Here is an 18955-nt window from a genome sequence, read left to right as displayed (position 1 = left end):
GGAACTCGGGTCCTCACGCCTGTGACACAGCACTATACAGACTGTTCCTCCCAGGGAACTGGCTGCCTCTCTGGGGCCTCTGGCAACGTGTTTTGAAGAGTGAGTCTCCCCAGCCCCAGGAACATCCGGCCTTTAATCTCGAAGCAGCCCTATGGGGTCAGAGTCAGACGCACTACAAGGGAGTTCTCAACCACGAGTTATGAGGATGGCATGCGCCCCAGTGGCCTCCTCCTCTGCTGGAGGACCCCCTCCCACAGGGAAGCTCACTGAGTTTTTAGAGACCCAGGGTGGCTGAGAATGTGCACCCAGCCTGTGTATGTAAAGCACTTGGTACAGAGGAAAGAGGCCCGGGACTTGGTGATGTGGTGACCACTACAGATAGAGAGCCCAGCTACTTTGCCTGCTCTATCTACCGAAAGTGCCTGGGATGGGAAGTCGGCCTAATTCTGATCTGTGTGGGATGACCTGGTCTTGTCAGCTGCTCACAGGGAGTCCCCAGGGTTCTCAGAACTCTCTTGGAGGCGCAGGGGAGGGGCACAGGGGGAAGGGCACAGGGGAACCTCCTCAACCTGGCAAGAAGCTGCCAGAACCACTGCCCACCTAACTCATGAAGGGGTTTCCCCGCCCCGTGCCAGCTGCACAGATGCCCTCTGCCTCTGTGGGGCCAAGGCAGGAAGTGGGACAGTGCCAGGCCCAATTAAACCCGCCAGGGGAATTAAGGTCAGCAGGATGCAATTATGCCTGTTGGATTTAACAAGGCCAGAGGGAAGGCTTCTCTAGCCAGAGTTCACGGCTCCTTAGGCCACTTGCCCTGGGCAGCTCTGCCTTCCAGGAGCACGGGTCCTGCCCATCTCCAGGCAATCTCACTGGGAATGCAGGGGTTAACGCCACCCAGCACTGCTTCTTGGCTCTCCAAAGGAAATCAGTCCGTCCAAGAGGCTTTACAAGGGCCTGCTTGAGGAGATGCTCCCCCGCCTGACCCTTCCCTCTGTGATGGAAAATTCAGGCTGTTGAGCAACGGCCTTTCCCTTGCTGCGTCCACTCCAAGCCTTCTTTGAGAGCCACTGGGCTGTCATCAGCACATTGCTTTCCTCGTCCTCTCCCACTCTGAGCCCCGTCAGTCTTTCCAGCCAGTCCTGTGAGAAAGCTCTGTCCCTGCCATAGACTCTGTCCGTCCTGCTGAGATTGGTGGAGGAGAGACAGCAGCGGGCATTCTGAGTGTCTCTTACTCATTTGAATTGCTTGGTTCTTTTCAATGACCCCTTCTAGCTATGACTGGATGAATCATAAGTGAAACCCTGTCAGCATGGGCACAGACAGAGCATGGTAAGGGTGATGCTGAGATCTGAAACACACGGTGGTCAGGGCTGAGTTCCCAGCAGAAGGCACGAGGCCCGCTGCTCCAAGCTCTCTCCCTGCCTGAGCTCCTGGAATTCATTTCAGAGGAGGGCTGCCTGGGATTGGGTACCGGGAGTTTGTCATTTTGAGCAGCTGAGCAGCACTTCAGATGTTTTGTATGCAAACCCAAGATGGAAGATTGCTATGCCAGAGACCCGCTCACTAGAAAGCATTACCAGAGGCCCAGAGAGGGCCAGCTGCAAGGCAGGCTGTCTCGGGGTGAGTAACGTGGATACAGCCATAGGAAAGTTCTGGGGACACATTCTTGTCCTGTGAGGCCATGCTTCTTAACTCGGATGCACACAGAAGCCCCTTAGGGCTTCCATAATCTATGATGTCCCCGCTCCTCGAACTTAGCCAATTAGATCAGAGCCTGAGGAAGGGGGCATCTCCCCAGAAGAATCTGAGGTGCAGTCAGGGGCTTTCCTGGGGGGGCAGGAACTGCTTCTCCCTTGCCTTGAAATCCCTCCAGGTTTGGGATAAAGTGACGTATGTGGCAGCTGTTACTTTTGACTTGTAGGGGGCGTTTGCACATCCTCTTGTCTGAGACCTCTGTAAGCCCAGGTGTTAGGGACCACGTCTCCATCAACCCGGTGTCCCAAACAGCACATGGCATGGTGCTGTGTGGTTGACAGTGACAGATGCTGCTATTTGCCATGTGTTGATGCTGTGCTGGTCAGGCATCCTTAGCTCCCCTCACCATAGACAGTAGATGTCAGAATCATTCCCTTATCTAAGAGGAAACTGAGGCAGTGAAGAAACTGAGCCAAGGCCTCAGAGGCAGAATTTGAATTCTAACTTCCCCTGGACCCCACGGGCTTCATTTCTTCTGTGTGCCAGAAGCAGTGGCCACTGGAAAGCAAACTCTTATGTGAAGAAAGCGAGAGCCAGGAATGGCGGAGCAAGCCTTCTTAACCCCAGCACTCAGGAGGCAGAGGCAGGCTACCCAGCGAGGCCCTATCTAAAAACATAAGAATGCTGGGATATTGTCATCAACTTGGTGGCCCCAGTAGTTCTATTAATATGGAAGAATAAATACTCTTTCTTTGGCATGGCTCTGCAACAAGGGAAGCCAGTCCAGCCCCTCCTCTCCTCCTTCCCCCACCCCAGTCCAACCTCTGCAGCATAAACAGCAAAGCTAAAAATAGCTCCCTAATGACGTCAGAGGAACAAGGTCATCTGAAAATTGCCCACAGCCACTGGACACCTCCCTATAAGATCAAGTAGCAGGAGGGTACCCCAGTCCGGTGCAGCTGTTCCAAGAACAGGAAATGTCCCGGGGGCAGGCTTGAGCACAGTGCACAGGAAGGTAGGGGCGGCGGGGTGAGGCGTGAATGTGTCACAGAGGAGGAGTGGGCCATGCAGAGTGTAGACCCAGGAGTTAGAATCTGACTTTGTTCTGGGAGTTATCCTCAACACATGATCCCAGGAAATGGCTCAAGAAGTGGAGAATGCGTGCTCTGTCCTGTGGGTGGCCAGGCAGCTCCTGGCCTGGCCTGGCCTGCCTCTGCTATTTTTAAAGCTCAGGTCTCTTGGCTAACTAAGCTGTGTCACCATAAAATTGAGGGGATGCCTGGCAAGCTCCGAGGGGCTTCTGGGTGGAGGAGGCCCAGCCTGGGAAGATGAAGGGTGTCCAAGCCGAGTAGAAGTAGACGCTGAGGAGGTTCCTCCTGGGTGTAGCCCACCTGACACCTGGGCCACTCTGCCAATCATTCAGGCCTGCTGAAGCTTGTGGCTCCAATGACCAGAAGCTGCCACATCCCTGGCAGGAGCCTGAACATCCAGCAGGGCATGGCCCTCATCGAGGGGATTCCTGTTCTGGCAACTGTTGAAAAAGGAAAGGATCTGCCCCATGGCCTGAGAGACCTAGCTGGAGCACCCCCTCCCCCCACAACACACACAGACAATGCCCAGTTCAGTGGGTACCCCAGTTCCCAAGCCTCACCCTCTAGGAGCCCCTGAGGACCTCCACACCCATGCACAGGCTCTTAAAAGACTTTAGGGGTACACAGACCTTGCTACTTCCAGCAGCATAAAAAATAATAATCTCTGGTCTGTCATGTGACTTGTTGGAAGAATCTATGGAAAGGCATCCGCTCTCAATCTTCCTCCTAGGCATGGCGTTTCACTGAAGAGATAAACACCCACTCAAGGAACTTAGCAACAGAAACGGCTGGACAGAGAAACTCCCCAGGGCCCTGAGTAGGGAGGAGAGTGTGCTCATCCTGGGTGTTTCTGATTAGCCTAGGCACTTAGGGTCACATGAGAGAGTGGCTGCCAGCTCCATGGGAACCTGAGTCAGGATCAGCAGGTCCCCTGCCTGGCACAGTGGTCCCCACATTTGGGCTGGAGGGTTCATGAAAACACATCAGCCTGAGCCCATACCAAGGGCATCTGATTCAGCGGGGCCAGCATGAGGATGGTGAGTTTGCATCTCTAGCTATGGGTGATGCTGAAGCTGTGGCTTCGTGGAGAAAGCTCTCAGGCCAGGATGCTGAGCCTCCCTTTGCCAGGAAGCCCGTGGCAGTAGCCAACAGTGCTGGTGCTCGTGAGGAAACACAGACACACTCAGCGTCCCGCCACAGCGGCTGGCTAACTGCTCCCTGGACTGGCCTTTCATTGCCTCACTACAAACTTCAAGGAAAGGAAAGGCCAATGTGCAAATGTAAGGAAGCCGAGAAGAGCCATCGCAGGCTCAGGGAGCCCACCACTAAGGCAGCAGCCAGCAGGACCGTTGCCACCAGCTCAGCTGAAGCCCATCCCTTGCTCCTCTCACTTGTGTGAATTCCCATAAACCTCCTGCCTCACAAAGAAGGTACCCGGTTTTCTTTAATTGGCTGCTAACTAGGCCACTGAGCCTGTCCTGTCAGGCTGCTAGCCAAGGGTGAGCAGCAGGGGCTTCTCGCCACTGCTGGTGACACATACCCACTGACACTAATACTGAAAATGTGACTCAAGCATGGGCACGGTCACAGAAACTAGCAGTGACCATTGGTACCCACCGTGGCTGGCGTCACATTAGAGCCCGGGAAAACTCCCCTTCACCAAGCTGGAGCGGCCCATTCTGGGCACATTGTTCCAACAACCTTCTTCATCATCATCATCATCATTTTTCCTTTCTGAGACAGTCTCCAGCCAGGCAGACTTCAAGCTTGATACTGCCCAGAGATGACCTTGAACTTCTGGTTCTCTTTCCCCCACTTACCCAGTGCTGGGATTACAGGCATTTGCCACCATGCCTGGTTTAACAAAGAAGCTTGGGGTTCAACCCAGGGCTTTGTGCATGCGAGGCAAGCATTCTGCCAACCGAGCTACACTCCAACCCCTACCACTCCAACTAAGATGAGACTGCAGTCCGGAGAATTCAAACACCATACTCAAGGCCATGAAGCCGGAGGAGCAACTCCCAATTCCCTAATACCAGGTTTGTTTAACTCTCCAGTGCTCCCCCCAGACTTTGTGCAAGGTTACAAAGCAACCAGTTTCCTCGGCCACCAATGCCGTGAAAAGCAAAGTGCAGTGGGGAGAAATAAAAAGAGCAAGATGAGGTATTAGTTTTACTGCACCATCTAAAACCATCTCCAAGGACAGGACTGCTTCCAAGGGAAGAAAAATGAAAAAAAAAAAGTATCACATCTTGGATGGGGCAAGAGGTAGCTTGATGGAGTCTGTTAGTAATCGAACATTCTGTGCAGTCTTTAACCAGTTCCAAGGTCAAGAGAAACATCAGAAAATATGTGTGTGTCAGAGGACAGCAGTTTTCGGGGATTAGTTCCCTGGAGTGATCTGGGCTAGATTTCCGCTTCCAGAACAGCCCTTGGAAAGTCCTCAACAAGACAGCACGCTGGCCTCCAGCATGCTTTATTGACGTGCACGTGGGAGAGCAAGGCTGGGAGCTAGAGGCGTTCTGGCAGTGCGCAGCAGCAGGCTTTAGAAGAACCTGACCATGGAAGTGAACCGTGGCATCTGAAGAAATCACCTAGGGAACCATACGCATGTCATGTAAATGTTTGTGGGCATTGCTTGATAAATATGCACATACAGAGACATTTCAATGAAACCCAGTATGGATTTTTTTTTTTACTCCTAAAGAATCCGAGGCGAAGAAATCAGGCACATGTTCTACATAGCATGGCAGTTTCTCTTCCCCAATGCTGCTCTGCCAGGCAGGGCACCAAGCTGTGAGCCTGAGTCACGGCCATCTCGTACAGCTGCTTTGTTCAGGTCTCCTCTCTAAAATGCTAGAGCAAGCAATACCAACCACAGTCTGCATACCACTCAGGTCTACTTCCTGGGGACAGAAACTCGATGGAAAAGAACCTGGAAGGACTAAAACAGCAATCAGAATGGCAGCCAAGCTACAGCACAGGGGCAGGTGACGGGCTGAAGGACAGTGATGATGGTCTTGCCCAAATTGGTACAGAAACATGCAAGGGGAAGTCACATGGGGTCAAAACAACCTTGAGATTCACTCCCCAAACTGTGAGGATTTCAGCAATCTGTATGTCAAATATTAGCAGTTTCGCAAAATTGCCAAGAAAATGGTAGCCAGATTTTTTTTTTTTTTTTGCAAAATCCACTAAATTCTTTTAAATTTGCAATTGAAAACTTAAGTTTAAATGGGAACTATCGAAAGATAAAAGGCATCAAGATCAAAATAAAAATGAAAGTCAGGGGCTGGGGCTCAGCTCCTTAGAGCTGGCGCAGACTGCACTTGCAGAAGACCTGAGTTCTGTCACCAGTACCCACCTGCAACTCCGGTTCCCGCAGGGACCTGACAGTGCTGGCCTATACGGGCACCTCCCTCATATATACACAAGTTACAATCATGACTTAATAAAAACTGAAATTCAATGGGAAGTAGTTACGTGTATAAAAGGTGAGCAAATGCATACATTCTTTATTTGGTTTCTTGAAGCAGGGTCTCACACCTTGGTTGTCTTGGAACTCAGTATTAGACCTGGCTGGCCTTGAACTCAGAGATCCACCTGCCTGTGCTCAGGTACTCAGGTGTGTAAAGCTTCATCTTGGGGCGTGTACCAAGCCCACTTTAAACACGCAAAGTTTTATCCTGGGGCATGTTCTTTGATTAGAAAAGTTTCCAAGTTACCCGAGTGTGGAAAGATGAAACTCCTTAGGAAACAGCTTTAAGGGATAAGGAAACATGTCCAGGAGCCTCTCTACCCTCCTCAGAATGCCTAGGTGAAGTCCCAGTGCTCACTCTAATTCTGTTCCACTTACCCTTGCATCAAGTTATATGCCCGTAGTCACCCCCAGCAACAACCCAGTGCCCTTTCAGGATCATGAAGACATGCCTGATGTGCCTAAATATGGCCAGCACCAATGATGGTGAGCATGGCACAGCAGAACTACAGAGGAAGGGCCTGGAGAAGGGATCCAGACATGGGGTGAAAACACCAGGTAACCAGATAAAAATGAAAGCCCCAAGAATGGACAACAAAATGCAAGGATTGATGTAAAGGCAGATTCCCCTGTACCCCAAGAATAGGCCTTGCTTTGCTTAGTCTCCACATCCAATCTGTTAGCAACAAAGTACATTCAGAGGGGCTAGAGTCACGGCTCTTCAAATGTGTGAACTCCAACTTTAGGGGTCTTTTGGTCTGAGGGCATGCACCCTTAAACATTAAAATAAAGGCATTCAGAATCCAACCATGCTTACCAACCCTACTGCAAACTCAAGCCCATGTTACAGTCGGTCCCCTACTGGATGGAACCTCCCTGCCAACAGCCTCATCAAAATGCCACAGGCTCCCCTGCCACCAGGCTGCTTTATTACAGACAGAAATTACAGGCACGGGCCCATTGTCCGTCTCCCTGACTGAAGTATAAACAGGTCTTTTCTGTTGCTTTAGCTCTTCTCTGGATCTGCAGGGGCTGGCAGTGCCAAGCTGTGTATGTACAGCACCGAGCCCTTGCAATATGAACCGGTGACAGATTATGACGTTTACGCCAAGAACTCTAGATGACGAATAAAGGAAATACTCTCCATACTGCTTTATGGGCCATCGAGAGGACCGAGATCGCACATCATACTATAGAAAACACTGGTTCTGTCACCTCTGACTAAATTTACAAAGGCTTGTATAAAATAAATTTAAAAGGTGGTCACTGCATGAACAACAACCACAATAAAAAGAATATAAAAATAGGCTCAATGTCATATACGATGCTGAGAACTGTCCTGGCCACAAAATGAACGCCTTTTTCAGTAGACTTGGAATTAGCTTCCGAACCCCACATGGTGATTATCTGTAACTCCAGTCCCAGGGCATCTGGACTCCTCAAACACACACTGGTACAAGTATGCAAGAATTCCATGTACAGCCAGGCGGTGGTGGCGCACACCTTTAATCCCAGCACTCGGGAGGCAGAGGCAGGCGGATCTCTGTGAGTTCGAGACCAGCTTGGTCTACAAGAGCTAGCTCCAGGACAGGCTCTAAAGCTGCAGAGAAACCCTGTCTCGAAAAAAAACCAAAAAAAAAAAAAAAAAAAAAAATTCCATGTACACACACATAGGTAAAACAGCCACACAAAATATAATCAACAGATCTCAGGAAGGAAGGAAAAAGAGACAATGGGAACTTCTGAAGCTGAAATACGCGTGTTTGCACTGGGCAAGAGTCGAGAGCCTACAGGGCCACAGGTGAAGTGCTATGGTTTGGATGTAAAACGCCCCCATAGGCTGGTGTGTTTCTTGGTTCCTAGCCTGGTACTGCTTTGGGCTTGGGCAGCTGTAGAACCTCTGGCCTATGAGGTCCATCTGGGGAATGTAAGCCAACAGGGACAGGCCTGTGGAGCTTACAAACTTGTCTTAACTTCCAGCCCAAGTGGTGCCTTCTGGTCAACTTGCCACAGACTGAACTACATCACCTTGTCACCTCCGTCAGAAGGATGGACAGCATTCCTGGAAAACAGTGAGCAGAATATATCCCTGTGACCTTTAAAAAAATGTTATTCCAAGTCAGGTTTGAAAACGCAGGCTGCGCCATCCCATGGTCAGCACCAACAGTAAAGAATGTGCTTCAACAGCAGCTTTGGATGAAGGCTTCCGTGAGTCCACGCCGTTGTCTTCCTTGGTGCCATTAAGGACAGTAGTCCCTGCCTCAGAGCACAGGGCTCCTTAACCACAAACTCAATCTGAACAATGAATGAATCTGACAGATTGGCTGCTTCTCATTCCTACTGTAACTGAAACCACAGCCCAGGATTTAACGTCCTTTATTTTGTGCTTAAAATATACATAGAAAAGAGGGGTGGAGGGAGATTAGGAGAGAAATGATTATTAGACTGTGCTAAAGTAAGCACTTGAAGTTCTAGTCAGAGCTAAGCCCAATGGTAAAGGACCAATTGATGTTGGAAGGAAGACAGCTACAAGAAGTCTATTAAAGCCTAAATGAGCTGTGTCTCATTAGCTCAAAACTGTGTACAATGATCTCAAGAAAACTGGCATCCACAGTTGTCAGGTCCACTGCCACGCAGGGGTGGCCTGAGAAAAGGCGGCCGTCTCTACGCCCGGCGTGATGCAGAGCGTCTACTGGAATCGGGTGGAGAACTTAGGAGACACGGGCACAGTCAGCGGCAACTCACTGGACTTCACCTCCACGGCTGTGTACTTGCGGATCGGATTTGCCTTGTGCACCTGAGGAGGAGGAGAGCAAAACTCCGCTGAGAAGGATGCTGCAGAACTGCGCAGTCGCTTGCTTTGTCTTTTAGAGGAAACTGGTTGGAAAGCTTGATAGAGCCCAATTACAAATTTAAGGAAGGAGCACACATCAAATGGAGAAGCAGGATGTCCTAACAGGTTCCTACTGTCGCTTACCGGGTCCCTCACTAAGAATGTCAAACTCACCCTCAGTGTAGCTTACTAGGGAGAGTAATAGAGCCTTTCTCAACCATGGCAGACAAAGTCACAAGGTAAAAAATTGTGCCAGAGCCTGGAGCAATGGCTCAGGGATTAAGTGAGTGCACTGATTGCTCTTCTAGAGGACCCAGGTTCAATTCCCAGCACCTACAACCATCTGTAACTCTAATCCCAGGGCATCTGTCACCCTCCTCTGACCTCAGAGGACACCAACCAAGCACACACAGGGTGGATATGCATACATGCAAGCAAAACACTTATATAATAAATCTTAAAATTAAAAAAAATAGATGTAATATTTTAAAAAAGGATACCTAATGCCCCCCCCTTTTTAATATTTATTTATTTATTATGTATACAATATTCTGTCTGTGTGTATGTCTGCAGGCCAGAAGAGGGCCTCATTACAGATGGTTGTGAGTCACCATGTGGTTGCCAGGAATTGAACTCAGGACCTTTGGAAGAGCAGGCAATGCTTTTAACCACTGAGCTATCTCTCCAGCCCTCTAATGCCCCCTTTTTTAGCTTCCATGGGTACTCCATGCAAGTGGCACACAGAAGTATGTAGTCAAAACACTCATATCTAAAAATAAAAATAAAAATATTTTTAAAAATCACCAGAGTAAAGTTTTAAGCTTATTTGATTGACTTTCAGTAGTCAACAAAATCAGTCCAAACCTAAAGGCAGAAGAGCAATAATCAAGAAGGCTGCTGGAGTGAGAAGGTGCCAGCCACCTCATGAAGAGTATAAGATTGGGCTGGAGAGATGGCTCAGAGGTTAAGAGCATTGCCTGCTCTTCCAAAGGTCCTGAGTTCAATTCCCAGCAACCACATGGTGGCTCACAACCATCTGTAATGGGGTATGGTGCCCTCTTCTGGCCTGCAGGCATACACACATATATAGAATATTGTATACATAATAAATAAATAAATATTTAAAAAAAAGAGTATAAGATCAATCTTAGAGTTAGCCAGTTTAATGCAGCAACAAGCGGCAGTGACTAATTGTGCTTAGGGTGCTGCAATGACCTACACTGAGAATTGTTATAGAGACAGATTTATACTGGGAACAAACTCAGGTACCTGAAAAAGAGAAAAAAAGAAAAAAGAAAAAGGAAAAAAAATAACATGACGAAGCAGAGGCTGATTTTCGGGGTGTACATAGGAGAGATGGTACTGTTCCCCTCACTCGGCTGTCGGGTAGATATGGGATAGCTTGCCCCAGCTCTACCAGAAAACACAACAGAGATGAGCCAGGGTTTGGCAGTGCACACGCTGCCCAGTCGATTACCAGTTCTCTCCGTAGCCTGGCCAGCTCCTCCTTTTGCTGCTGCTCTTCCTGTTGCCTGGCCTCCTCCAACTGCTGCATTTTCCAGGCTTCCATTTCAGCCGTCCTCTTCTCCAGCTCCTGCCGCTCCTTGGCTCTCCTCTCGGTGGCCAGTTGAAAGGGTTCCTGAACTAGAGAACCGGAAAGGTTCTCTGAGTGCAGAAACAGAGACAATATTGATACACATGCAGTACTTCATAAACCTAGTCCCCCAGGACTAGGCCAAGTGGAGAGGAGAGACTTGGCTAGCACCCAAAAGCCACTGAGGAAGAAGCGTGGAGTAAAGTCACATTACAGACTTGCAATGCTGAGTAGCTGGGAAGGCTTACTGAAATAATTTAGTGTAAATGAGACAAAAGCAAGACCCAGAGAGGTGAACTAGCTTGTTCAACCCTGTGAGCTAAGTAGAAGAATCCCAACTTCCTGCCATGTTGCCAGCTGCCTAAGAAATCACACCCTTCCCTCCTCCACTGGCTCTCTTCCTGGGTGTGACTAGCCTGTGACTATCACTGAAAGGCCAGCTGTGTCTCCCACGACTCCTGTTCTACCAGTTGCCCCAACACAAGACAACTTAAGGGTGCTACTTGGTCCAACAAGAGCAAAAGGCCGGGTCTGAGGGAAGAAAACTGCCATCCTCTCAGGTAAGAATTTCTTGTTGGCATAGCAAGTCCTAGCAACCCATTCTGGCCCAGCCCCCGGTAACACATAAAATACTACCAGCAACTGATTTCTTCTCCTTCTTGGGAACAAAGGGCTCTTGGAAGATGACGGTGTTTGGACGAGCCTTGAAGCAAGCTGCTTCCTTCTGCTGCTTCTGCTCTTCCTCCAGCTGTTAAAAGGAAAGCCCGTGAGACAGCAGCACACAGTGGCTCCTGACTACTGCAGCAGCAGCGCACATTCCGGAGGTTCCGGCTGCCTCGTTAAAAAGCTAGCCCTTCCTGTCCCTTATCTCCTGTGAGTGAGTGGTCAGACCCAGAGGCTCAATTAAATCAGGGTTAGTTTTTGTTTTAAGGAGAGAAAGAGAATAGTGATAGTAGCAAGATTAGTTGACAATTATACCAGCCTATAAGCAATCAATCAATCAATCATGCCTTTAATCGCCTATCACGATATATAAAGATCAATTATATCACATACCATGCTGAGAAAACAGCCTGTCTTATTGAGAACCAATTCTCTCAGCATGATTTTTTACCAAAGCACCAACTTAAGGAAATAGATGAGAAAGGAGTTACAGAAACTCTTAACTAAGGAGTCCTGCACCACCAGGTGACTGCCAACACAGAAGTAAGCAAAATTCAGCCTTCTGGCCAAATGCAACTTGAACTAAGAATAGTCTTTACATGTTCAAATATACATATGGGGCAAATAGGGAGAGAAATTATTTGACAGAAGTCATACATAACCTATTAAACCTAAAATAAACATTACCCGACCTTTTACGTAAAAACCGATGTGACTCCTGGTTTACACAGAATATATTAAAGTAATCAAATCTCTCATCCCAGATGATTTCAAGAGATAGTGGATCTACCTATCCAACCTCTAGTCCCGCCCACTCACTACACACCCATTAACCAACCAGCATTCAGCTGCTCCCTATTCCTACCTGGTGCTTCCACAGCTCCGTCTTATAGGCGCCTCTCTTGTCTGTCTCCAGCAAGAAAGGCTCAGCTTGAGTCACATTCTTTACCTTTTTCTCTGGCAAATTAATGGTGTCAAAATGGGGCAAAGGAAGTGCCTTGAACTTGGGCACCTAATGGAAAAGCAAACAAAAGAGTAATATAAGGATCCTTCGATCAATGCGGAAGTCAGGAAAGCCTATCCCACAGAGGACATCAGAATCTGTTGACAACTTCGGTACCTTCCCACCTTCAAATTTCTGAATAAAATAAACACAAAAACTTCCAAGGAACTCTTGCCAGACATGGCAATGCACACCTATATGTCCAGACCTCCGGGAGCTGATGAAGCAGGATTAGGAGAGCAACGCATCTGCCTAGACTACATAGTGAGACATTTATCTCAAAAGTCAAACAGAACCAAAAAAAAAAAAAGCCTCTTAGCAAGTATGCTGGTCAGCATTTTGCCAGTTTGACACAGCCAGGGTTATCTGAAAGGGGAAAACTTCAACTGAGAAAACATGGCCAAACAAGAACCTTCTTCCCAAGTTGCTTTTGGTTGTGGTATTTTATCATAGCAATAGAAAGCAAACTGAGACAGAGAGAAAGCAATATTTGTTCCTAAGTATGTGCACAAACCTGAAAGACAGGAAGGTAAGTCAGTTCTCAAAGCCACGTGGTCTAGCAGAAAAGCAATTGACCTTTCTATACCCCAAAGAAAACCTAGGTTTTCCTCTTAATCTTTACAGAACTGACTGTCCTTAGCCTCCTTGTGCCAGGCACAAGTTACTTGTCCAAAACAGATTTCCAAAGGGGTCTTGCAAGCATCAGTGGAAAGCAATGGTTTTAATAGTAATTTCATATAAAAGGCATACATATACATTTTTTATTAGAAACTATATTTTCATATACTTAGTAAAAGTTCCCTGAATGCCAAGCAGTGTTGGCGCACACCTTTAATCTCTGCACTCAGGAGGCAGAGGCATATCTAACTCTGTGAGTACGAGGCCAGCCTGTTCTACAGAGCAAGTACCAGGACAGGCTCCAAAGTTATACAGAGAAACCCTGTATTAAAAACCAAAAAAAAAAAAAAAAAAAAAATTCCCTGAGTGAGGTGTGGTGATACATCCCTATAATTCCAGTACGTAGGAGGCAGAGGCAGGACAACCACAGATTCAAAGCTAGTCTGGTCTACACAGCACGACACTGCCTCAAAACAAAAAATAAATAGAGGAGGGAAAAGCTTCCCTTTAAGAGATCAAAGAATAGTATTTTGCAAAATAAAATACCTACCTCCCCTTTCTGCATTTCTTTTATTTTCTTCTCCTTCTGCAACTGGCGCTCTTTGTCGCGGGTATCGAAGGAGAAAGGGCACACCTCCACGTTTCGGGCCTCTGGGATGTGGGGCTTGTATGGCACCCCATAATGTGGCACAGGCTGAGCTCGTATCACGACTGGCTTGTCCTCTTCCTGAGAGAAACTACAGTTTAGAAACAAGACTCCTCCAGACTCCCTGCCCACCCAGAATGGGAACTCAGAAGGCACTGTATGAGATAAGCCACTAACCAATGCAAGTCACTCAGCCTTAGATGTGACTACAGAAACCTAGCTCCCTTTCCTATCAAAGATGGACAATGCCAACTCAGCTGCCACACCACAGGTCACTGCAACGCAGAAACATTTGGTAAATGACAACACAGGTACTCTAAAAATCTCAAGTTCCTCACAGGGATGCTGGAATAACTAATGAGATCCGGCAGGCAAAATGAGGAGCAGAAGAAAGTACTAAGTAAGCATACTTCCACCTTAGACTCTGACTCAGACTGTAGACTCCACTAAAACATGTGACTGGAATTAATGGTTGCCAAACCCAGAATAGGACCAAGTTAGTTGTTTGGGTTCAAGCTAGTAACATAAGATTACCGTGTATTTTAGTTTCCACTGAACCTATAAAAAGGTTTATGCTGAGGTTTGCTATAAAATTACCCTAACTCTGGATATATATAGATAAAACAGGAGATGTAATAAGAAGCCAGCATGATCAATGACGGTTCACATTTTATAGTCCCATGAATCATCACTCTCAGACACCTTTGTGACCCTTGTGTATCAAGGACAATACAATGTAACTGCTTTTTTAAAAGTCCCTCACTGAGCAGTGACAATAATTCAGGGAACTCTTGACCATGTTACAAAGACAGCATGACCAATGCTAGAGGAATGGACAAGCCTCTAGTGCTTAACTTGCCTGCTGTTTTCATAGATTGCAACCCGTTATCACAAAACAGATCAAACATTCATATCATTCTTACAGACTAGAGCTGATTGCCTTTGGGCCCCATTAATTGTAAAAACTCAGATTGATGATGCAGAAGAAAAAGGAAACATCCTCCTCCCAAGCAATCACCTCATCTTCTCTGGGGGGCAATCGAATTCTGTTCTTCAATGCAAAAACTGGTGACTTGGGGACAGTGGCTGGAATCACCTTCTTTTCAGGAACACCCTAGGAGAGCACACAGTTCAATTAAATATTCCAGAACAATTTCCAGTACACAACAAGAAATACTAGAACCTAGGCCTAGAAAATAAAACCCAGATGAGCAGACACTTGCCAACAAGCCTGACCTGCATTTGATCCCTTTACCCATGGTGGAAGGAGAAAACCAACTCCCAAAATTATCCCAATCTCTACATGAGTATGCAAGGACTAACACTCTCATACAAACATCACACACACACACACACACACACACACACACACACACACACACACACACACACAAAAAAAAGGGAAATTAAATGTCTTCAAGTGTTCATGTGCCGAGACAGCAGAGGCCTCCCTCCACTGTGAGCAGTGTCAGGGCCTCCAGGAGCCTCACTCACGGAAACCAAAACTGACCGTGTATAAATCCCGTATATAAAATGGTGCAGTATTTGCATTTAATCGATGTACATCCTCTCATATAGTTTATGTCATTATTATATTACTCATAATACCTAACATGATGAAAATGTGTTAAATATATTTACGTTTTTATTATGTGAATTTATTACATCATACAATGTAGGGAATAGTAGCCAAGGAAAGAAGTTTGCACATGATCAGTACAAATATATTTTTTTCCTAAATATTTTTCCATCCATGCTTAGTTGAATTCACAGATGCAGAACCCATTAATTACAGTTGATTGTACATGCAGAAGTTTATTGTACCTATTTATTTTTTATTTTATGTGTATGAGTATTTGGTTGTACCATGTGATGCCTGGTATCAGAGAGGTCAGAAGAGGGCACTGGGTACTTAGGACTGGAGTGATGGATAGCAGTACACCACCACCTTATGGGAGCTGGAAACCAACCCAGGTCCTCCGAGAGTCACGAGTGCTCGTAACTGCTGAGTCATCTTTCTAGAAAGCCCCAGATTTTTGTTTTCTGAAGATTTCTATCTTCACAGGAAATTCAGTCTGCAGACTTTGTCATTAATATGCTTTCACATTTTTAAAAAATGTGTATTAGTGTTTTGCCATGGGTTTCAGGTCCCCTGGAGCTGAAGTTACAATTCTTACAACAAATCTGATGTTCGGCTACATCCAGAACAGATGGACAGACAGCACCACTGCGTGGTGAACTGCACTAGGATTGTGACATGGGAAGAAAGCCCAGAAGCCAGAGTTCTGCTCCAGCCCAGCTCTGCTTCCCACCTGCATGAAGGCACATCAACAGCTTCCTAGGCCAGAAATTTCCACAAAACAAAGCAATTCAATATCTAAGGACTCATTTAGTTTGGAAATATCCCCTCCCCTTTCATTTTTTTACCTTTCTCTGCATCCAGCCCGGGATACAGGAAGAGTGGTCTGCTTACAAATAAAAAGAAGCAATGAAACCCCTAACAGCAGCCACACAGACAGTTCGCAGAGAAACCGATCCCCATAATTTCAGAAAGGAAGAGGTGTTCTGTAAGAAATGATCTGGAGTCCAGCATCCCTATCAGTAGTTTACAAATCCCTGCAACTCCCATGAATCATACAACCCCTTGGACCTCCATAAAAATAAAACGAACTTTTAAGAAAGAAGAAAGAAGTTTTGGGGGAACCAGTCAGATGGCTTGGGGGTAGAAGTGCTCGCTGCCAAGAATGGTGGCCAGAGAGTTCCATTCTTGGAACTCCCAAATAAACACAAAAAAGTTATGGTTAGCCAGGAATAGTGGTGTACAACTTTAATCCCAGACTTATCTCTGTGAATTCAAAGCCAGCTTGGACTACAAAGCCAGTTTCAGGCTAGCCAGGGCTACACGAGTGGTCCCCGCCCCCGCCAAAAAAAAAAGAAAAAAAGAAAAAAGTTAGTCAAAGCCAATGAGGGCCTCTATTAGACACAAAGAAAAAGCCAGGCGATGGTGCTCACACCTTTAATCCTGGCAGCAGAGTTCGGGGTCAGCCTGGTCTACAAAGTCCGTTCCAGGACAGTCAGGGCTTGTTACACAGAGAACCCCATCTCAGAAAACAAAACAAAACAAGAAAGAAATACAATTTCCACAAACAGAAGTTTCCTTTTTGTTATTTTTACATTTCAATTTCAAATTCCTTGAGGCCCAGGAATGTTGCCATTTGCGTCTGTCTGCCTTCTCTATAGTGTAGGGCAGTGGTCCTCAACTCTCGTAATGCCGTGTGACCCCCTCAATACAGTTTCTCATATTATGGTGACAGCAACCATAAAATTATTTCCTACTGCTACTTCTAAACTATAGTTTTGCTACTGTTATGAATCATAATGCAAATATCTGTGTTCTTTAACAGTCTTAAGCAATCCCTAGCAAATGGGTTGTGACCCACAGGTTGAGAACCTTTGGTGTAGTAACGGTTAGTGATCCAAATTCACTTCCTGGCTTGAAAATCCACCAATCCCTAGGCTTGCCTTGAAATTCCACCAATCCCCACCCTAGAAAGCTCTATCCTGAAAAGCTCCTCTCCCAAGAAACCCTATATAAGCCTGTTTCCTGCTCAGTTCTTTGCTGCTTCTCAACTGAGCACAGGCAGCTACCCAATAAATCTCTTGTGTGAGGTTTGTTGTGCAGTGTGACTTTGTGGTATTCCTTGGCTCCCCACAGCCAAGAAACCCCTCTCAGAGCTGTAATACGTGTAGAGGAGAAACCTCTCCCTCCAGAGCTGTACACTTCCACACAGCACCTACAGGAAGATCTGGGGGTGAGAGCACGCACTCTTCTACCAGGCTCTGACAGCTTTGAGGACAAATGCCTGTCTTATTCCCCCTTTGAGCTCCCAGTGTCTAGCACAGATTATAGATACGAGCTAGTACACATCAGCTTATAATGTCACTCACGGGCTATCTAATGTTAGTGTTATGAGTACTACGAGTCACTAGGTCAGGCACCAGGTAGGATAGAAAGTGAACAATATGACATACAAGTTCCCTGTTCGACTTTCCAGTAGAACAAAAAAGAGACAATAAACAAGTAGTAATTGAAATACATCTTAGTCTTCATCAGTGCTCTAGAGAAACCCAGTGAATGCTACAGCTCAGAGTAAATTAGGGAAAGTCTCCCTTGTAGGAGGTTTGGGAAGGTGATGTGTGGTTAGAAGTGGACAATGTGCATGGACAGATGGCACATGTACAAAGGGCAGCACGGTGGGAGATGAGGCAGGAAATGCCCCAAGTATCCTGGGATGAGCTCTCAGGCCAGTCTCAGGACTCTAGGATCTCACCAGTGACATCATTTCAACATGGACACAACAACTACACAAAACTAAACAAAAAGAACCTGGACAGGAGCTGGAGGGATGGCTCAGCGGTTAAGAGCATTGTCTGTTCTTCCAAAGGTCCTGAGTTCAATTCCCAGCAACCACATGGTGGCTCACAACCATCTGTAATGAGGTCTGGTGCCCTCTTCTGGCCTGCAGGCACACACGCAGACTGAATATTGTATATATAATAAATAAATAAATATTTTAAAAAACAAGAACCTGGACAATCTGCTGCTGGCCCTGGGCCTTTCCAAAAACAGCAGATAAATCCTCTTCCTAGCTGCGCTGACACTGCAACCCGCTCCATGGTATGCCATCCCCGACCAGGTAGCAGCAGCAAGTTCCCATTCCACACCCGCATGTCACGCCCAAGGCTTCCACCACACGACCTCTGCCCCAAGAGCCATTTTCATTTCCGCCTTATGCGCTCTGCTCCTCACGACCATCTTTTCACTGACTTTACCATCACAGGGGTGGAACAAAGAAAAGAAGTCCCCTCTCTAATGTCTTACAGAACAACTTTCCCTTTCCCAAATTATGAGGAGGTTCCCACTGCCAACTGTCTCCTCGGGAGCTGCTCCTCTCTGCACACAGGCAGCACATCGTGCTCACTCTGTCCCCCACAGCCCTGACGGCCACCAGAGGCAGAGCTCCCGCACTGCTGCAGGCTCTGAGAGGCAGGCAGGCTCTTCAGCTGTGCTTCAAAATGCTAGGGCTAAAGTTAAGAAAGCACATCTTGGGTAACAAACAACTTGTTAAAAGGTTGTTATGGGTAAGGCACATATCCTTTTTAAAGCTGAGTTTTCTGAAAAAAGGAGGCTAGAAATAAAATACACCTAAGCCAGTGTAGTGGCCCATGCCTTTAACCCCAACACGTGGGAGGCAAAAGCAGGTCAACCTCTGTTCTCTTTTGAGTACTGGACCGGCCTGGTATCCACAACGAATTTCAGGATAGCTAAGACTACAC

The 18955-nt window shown here is 47.0% G+C and overlaps 1 protein-coding gene across 2 annotated transcripts in view; it reads right to left on the bottom strand.

Annotated features, from left to right (window-relative positions):
* Nucleotides 1-8620: 8620 nt before the first annotated feature.
* The window catches only part of Tpx2 (TPX2 microtubule nucleation factor), a 48024-nt gene continuing 37689 nt past the window's right edge, over nucleotides 8621-18955 (bottom strand). Inside the window, exons 12-17 of one of the 2 annotated variants that reach the window (XM_038330638.1) lie at nucleotides 14637-14732; nucleotides 13523-13699; nucleotides 12217-12363; nucleotides 11325-11436; nucleotides 10572-10759; nucleotides 8621-9058 (exon numbers count right to left, since the gene is read on the bottom strand). In XM_038330638.1, coding sequence (XP_038186566.1) covers nucleotides 8951-9058; nucleotides 10572-10759; nucleotides 11325-11436; nucleotides 12217-12363; nucleotides 13523-13699; nucleotides 14637-14732 — 828 coding nt within the window. In that variant the 3' untranslated portion in view covers nucleotides 8621-8950. The remainder of the gene's footprint in view (nucleotides 9059-10571; nucleotides 10760-11324; nucleotides 11437-12216; nucleotides 12364-13522; nucleotides 13700-14636; nucleotides 14733-18955) is intronic. The other variant, XM_038330639.1, reaches the window with a different exon arrangement.

Source organism: Arvicola amphibius, chromosome 5 (genome assembly GCF_903992535.2).
Source record: "Arvicola amphibius chromosome 5, mArvAmp1.2, whole genome shotgun sequence".
Taxonomy (NCBI): domain Eukaryota; kingdom Metazoa; phylum Chordata; class Mammalia; order Rodentia; family Cricetidae; genus Arvicola; species Arvicola amphibius.
Note: the sequence above shows the minus strand (reverse complement) of the source record. Positions and strands in the feature narration are given on the sequence as shown.